The sequence below is a fragment of the Aptenodytes forsteri genome, unplaced genomic scaffold, assembly GCF_000699145.1.
Source record: "Aptenodytes forsteri isolate BGI_AS27 unplaced genomic scaffold, ASM69914v1 Scaffold429, whole genome shotgun sequence".
Lineage (NCBI taxonomy): Eukaryota > Metazoa > Chordata > Aves > Sphenisciformes > Spheniscidae > Aptenodytes > Aptenodytes forsteri.
Genome location: NW_008794432.1, coordinates 88,572 through 92,443, shown reverse-complemented (window position 1 = coordinate 92,443; position 3,872 = coordinate 88,572). Strand labels below are relative to the sequence as shown.

Here is a 3,872-nt window from a genome sequence, read left to right as displayed (position 1 = left end):
CGCCCGGAGCCGCAGGAAGGACGCGGTGTTGGAGACGCAGCCCAGGCAGTACTCGATGGTGTGGATCGCCTGGTGCATGAAGATCTCGGCGAAGTCCAAGTGCTGCAGGGATGGAGGGGACATGGGATGCCGGCAGGGGGCACGGCCACCCCCACCCCACCGTCCGAGCCCACCGGGCCAGTGCCCCTCACCTCGGAGTCGGGGCCATGCCCCCCGCTCTCCACGTCCTCCTTGGTGGCGTTGACGGAGTTGCCGGCCTCCTGCCGCTCCGAGTGGGTCTCGTCCATCTGCGGGGGACAGGACAGCACCGGCGGGGGGGGCCCCCCCCCCTTCTTAAATTCCCCTAATTAACCCAAGCCTTACCACTGCAGCCCTTACCGCAGGGCGGCCCGTCCTCAGCGCGCGCCGCCGGCAGCACAGGTAGAGCGGTGTCCCCAGGAGCAGGATGGGCACTGACGCCAGCGCCAGCACCACCAGCACGGTCTGCACCGGCACCTGCGGCACAGGGACACCGTTTCAGGGTCCCCTCCAGCACCGGGTACCCGAGCTGAGAACGGCCCCATTCATGAAGCAGAGGGGACCCCATCCCCACTGCGCCGGCCCCCGCGGGGCTCCCCGCTGCTCCCAGCCTGGGCAAAGAGAAGGGTCCCCGGGTGGGTGCCCCCCATCTCGGCAGGGTGCTACCTGCCCCCGGTAGAGCGGGAGGTTGTCGGCGTTGGAGGTGAAGAGGAACATGTCGATGAAGTGGATGAGGATGCTGGGGGCCACCATGGAGTCGGCGGCACTGAACTTGACCCACTTGTAGAAGATGAGGAAGACGAGGTAGCCGAAGAGCGCCAGGAGGAAAACCATCTCGGGCAGGAGCTCCAGCACCAGCCGGTGCCGCTGCTGGAAGTGCCTGGGCCGGGGGACATCAGCCACGCTCAGCCTGGCATGGCGCACCCTCGCGTGTCCTGGACTCCCACCCAGATGTAGGGATACAGGACCCCACTCGCCCACCCCACCCGGGTGAGTCCGGCCCCAGTCCCCTTAGCATGACCATGGGTGGGCAGAGCCCACGGGCTCAGCCACGGGGACTCACACGTGGTTGAAGACCCCCAGCAGGACGCCGAAGCCCATGTGCACGACGCCCAGCACCACGGACATCTTCATCTTGAAGGAGTTGAGGAAGTTGAGGTGGTTGGTGGCCAAGCTCCAGATCTGTCGTGGACAAGGTGGGTGAGACTCTGGGCCACCCCACCGAGGGTCCCACCACATCCTCTCCCCCACGGAACACTCACTGGGTCGATCCCGAAAGGATATGGCCCTTGGAAGACGCCGGTGACGTTGGGGTCCAGGGTGAGGGACGGGTGGGTGGCAAGGTAGGCAGAGCTGTGGGCAGAGCGATGGGGGTGTCAGTGCAGGCAGGGACCTGGGGGGGGTTCACAGGAGGGTTGGGAGTCCCACCTCCAGGAGGAGTGGTTGGCCATGGTGGCCACGCTCCAGGCGGAGGGGAAGATGACGGTGGCTTTGCTGAAGCACTCGTTGTAGATGAAGCCGGTGTAGATGGAGAAGGCCCCCATGAGCAGGATGAGGTAGCGCCCCTCAAAGAACGTCAGCCAGATCTGGTGGGGGCAAACATGGCTCCCACGTCCCACGCCACCTCTCCTGCCCCACACCGTCCCCCTCCCACACCACCAACCCTGCCCCGTACTGTCCCCCTCCCACACCACCAGCCCCATCCCGTACCAGCAACCCCATCCCACGCCTCCAAGCCCATCCCACGCCCCCAACCATGTCCCACACCTCCAAGCCCGTCCCACACCTCCAGCCTGGCCCCCCGCCACGTCCCCCTCACCTCGTTGCTGGCCTGCCGCAGGCTGGGGCTGTTCTCGTACAGCACCATCCAGAGAGCGAAGAGGAACATGAGCAGCCCGTGCCCCACATCCCCAAACATGATGGCGAAGATGAAGGGGAAGGTGATGATGGCGTAGGGCGCTGCAGGGGCACAGGGACCACGTCACATGGCTCCCCCCCCCTTCCCAACCCCGGGCTGTGGCAGGGGGCCGGGGGTCCTTACCAGGGTTCACCTCCTGGTAGCTGGCCACCCCACCATAGGCCATAGGCGTCCACGATGCTCCGGCGGTGGAGTTGGTGCGGATGAGGGTGGGGGGGCTCTCTGAGGTGGGGATGCGCTGCACGAAGCACTCCACGCTCGAGCCGCTCTTGTACTGCGGGGAAAGCACCCGGCGCCTGACCCACGGCACCCCCCTGCCCGGCACCCGCCCCACCGTGGCAGAAGGACACGGGGACACCGAGCGACCTCTGGCATGAGGACGTGGGGGCACCGAGCAACCCCTGGCATGAGGACATGGGGGCACCGAGCGACCCACCGATCCCTGGCGCAGAGCGTCCTGCACTTGGGTGAGGTCCCGCACGGGGCACCAGACCTCGGCGATGAGGCACTTCTCGGTGACATCGAAGCTGCACTGGTTGAGGACGAGGTAGATGGCCTTCATCTTCTGCACCTGCACCCGCCAGGTGGGCAGCACCAGCACCACCTTGTCCAGCACCTGCGCCAGGTACTGCTCCGTCTCCTCCAGCACCTGCAGGCGCCCAGCGGGGGTCAGGGACTGGGGGGTCCGTCCCGGCGTGGCCCCCCAGTCCCCCCTGTGGTGCCCAGCTCACCACGCTGAGGTCCTGGATCTGGCTGAGCAGCCCGCTCATGGCGCCCGCCCGGCTGGCCACGCTCTCCGGGTAGGGGTACACGTGGCAGTGGAAGCTGGGACAGACGGACGCCACCGCGTCGGGGGGTGCCAGGGCTCCCCGGGGCAGCCCAGCCCGTCCCTGTGGGGGGATCCAGAGCGGGTCTTGCTAAATAAACCTCTGCCTGGCCAGACGCGTGGCTCGGGGCCGCGGGCTCACCAGTCCGAGATCTTGCGGATCTTCTGCCCGATCTGCTCGCCCCAGTAGGAGATGAGGAAGATGACCCAGGTGATGCTCTCACCCTGGGGACAGCATAGCCCATGTCAGCCCCAGCTGTCCCGGCCCCCCTTCCCTGCCAGCCCCCACCCTGGTGCCCCGCTCACCGTGGCCGGGTCCTCCATGGGCTCGGGCATCTCCACGAAGCTAGCCACCAGGTAGCCACGGCAGGCGCGCCACAGCAGCCGCTCAAAGGCGCTCACCCGCCACGGGTGAATGACACCGGCCACGAAGCTGCGGGGACACGGCGGGAGCGCTGGGACGGGCACGGCTCTGCTGCTGTCCCTGCCCCATGGCCAGGCCCCTGCCCCATGGCCCATCTCCAACCCTTACCCTATACCCTTACCCGCTATTCCTGCCCCATGGCCATGCCACTGCCCTGTGGCTCATCTCCAACCTTTATCCTACAGCCTTCCCAGATGCCCCACGGCCACGCCACTACCCCATGGCACACCTCCAACCCTTAGCCTACAGCCATGCCCATTGCCCCGTGGACACGCCACTGCCCCATGGCTCGTCTTCAACCCTTATCCCCCAGCTTTGCCAGGCCCCTGCCCCATGGCCAGGCCCCTGCCCCATGGCCCATCTCCAACCCTTACCCTATACCCTTACCCGCTATTCCTGCCCCATGGCCCAGCCACTGCCCCGTGGCCCATCTCCAACCCTTACCCTACGGCCATGCCCACTGCCCCATGGCCACGCCGCTGCCCGCGGCCCCTCTCCAACCCCCGCCCCGCACGCCAGCCCCTCTTACTTGATCTTGCGGTCGAGGTGCTGGTGCAGGGAGGGGTCGAGGATGGGCTCACGCTCGGAGAGCGCCCGGGGCCGTGGCGGGGAGCCCAGGGGGGCCTGCGGTGATGGGGAGCAAAGAGATGAGGCTGCGGGGGGAAGCGGGGCGCGGGGCGGCACCC

At 67.5% G+C, this 3,872-nt stretch overlaps 1 protein-coding gene across 1 annotated transcript in view; it reads right to left on the bottom strand.

Moving 5' to 3' along the window:
• LOC103907374 (V-type proton ATPase 116 kDa subunit a-like) overlaps positions 1 to 3,872 on the bottom strand; it is a 24,220-nt gene that overhangs the window by 6,135 nt on the left and 14,213 nt on the right. The window contains 14 exon segments of the mRNA XM_019474697.1: positions 4 to 102; positions 192 to 287; positions 364 to 495; positions 685 to 898; positions 1,082 to 1,200; positions 1,281 to 1,371; positions 1,447 to 1,604; positions 1,838 to 1,977; positions 2,060 to 2,210; positions 2,373 to 2,585; positions 2,668 to 2,761; positions 2,905 to 2,987; positions 3,069 to 3,195; positions 3,716 to 3,810. Coding sequence (XP_019330242.1) covers positions 4 to 102; positions 192 to 287; positions 364 to 495; positions 685 to 898; positions 1,082 to 1,200; positions 1,281 to 1,371; positions 1,447 to 1,604; positions 1,838 to 1,977; positions 2,060 to 2,210; positions 2,373 to 2,585; positions 2,668 to 2,761; positions 2,905 to 2,987; positions 3,069 to 3,195; positions 3,716 to 3,810 — 1,812 coding nt within the window.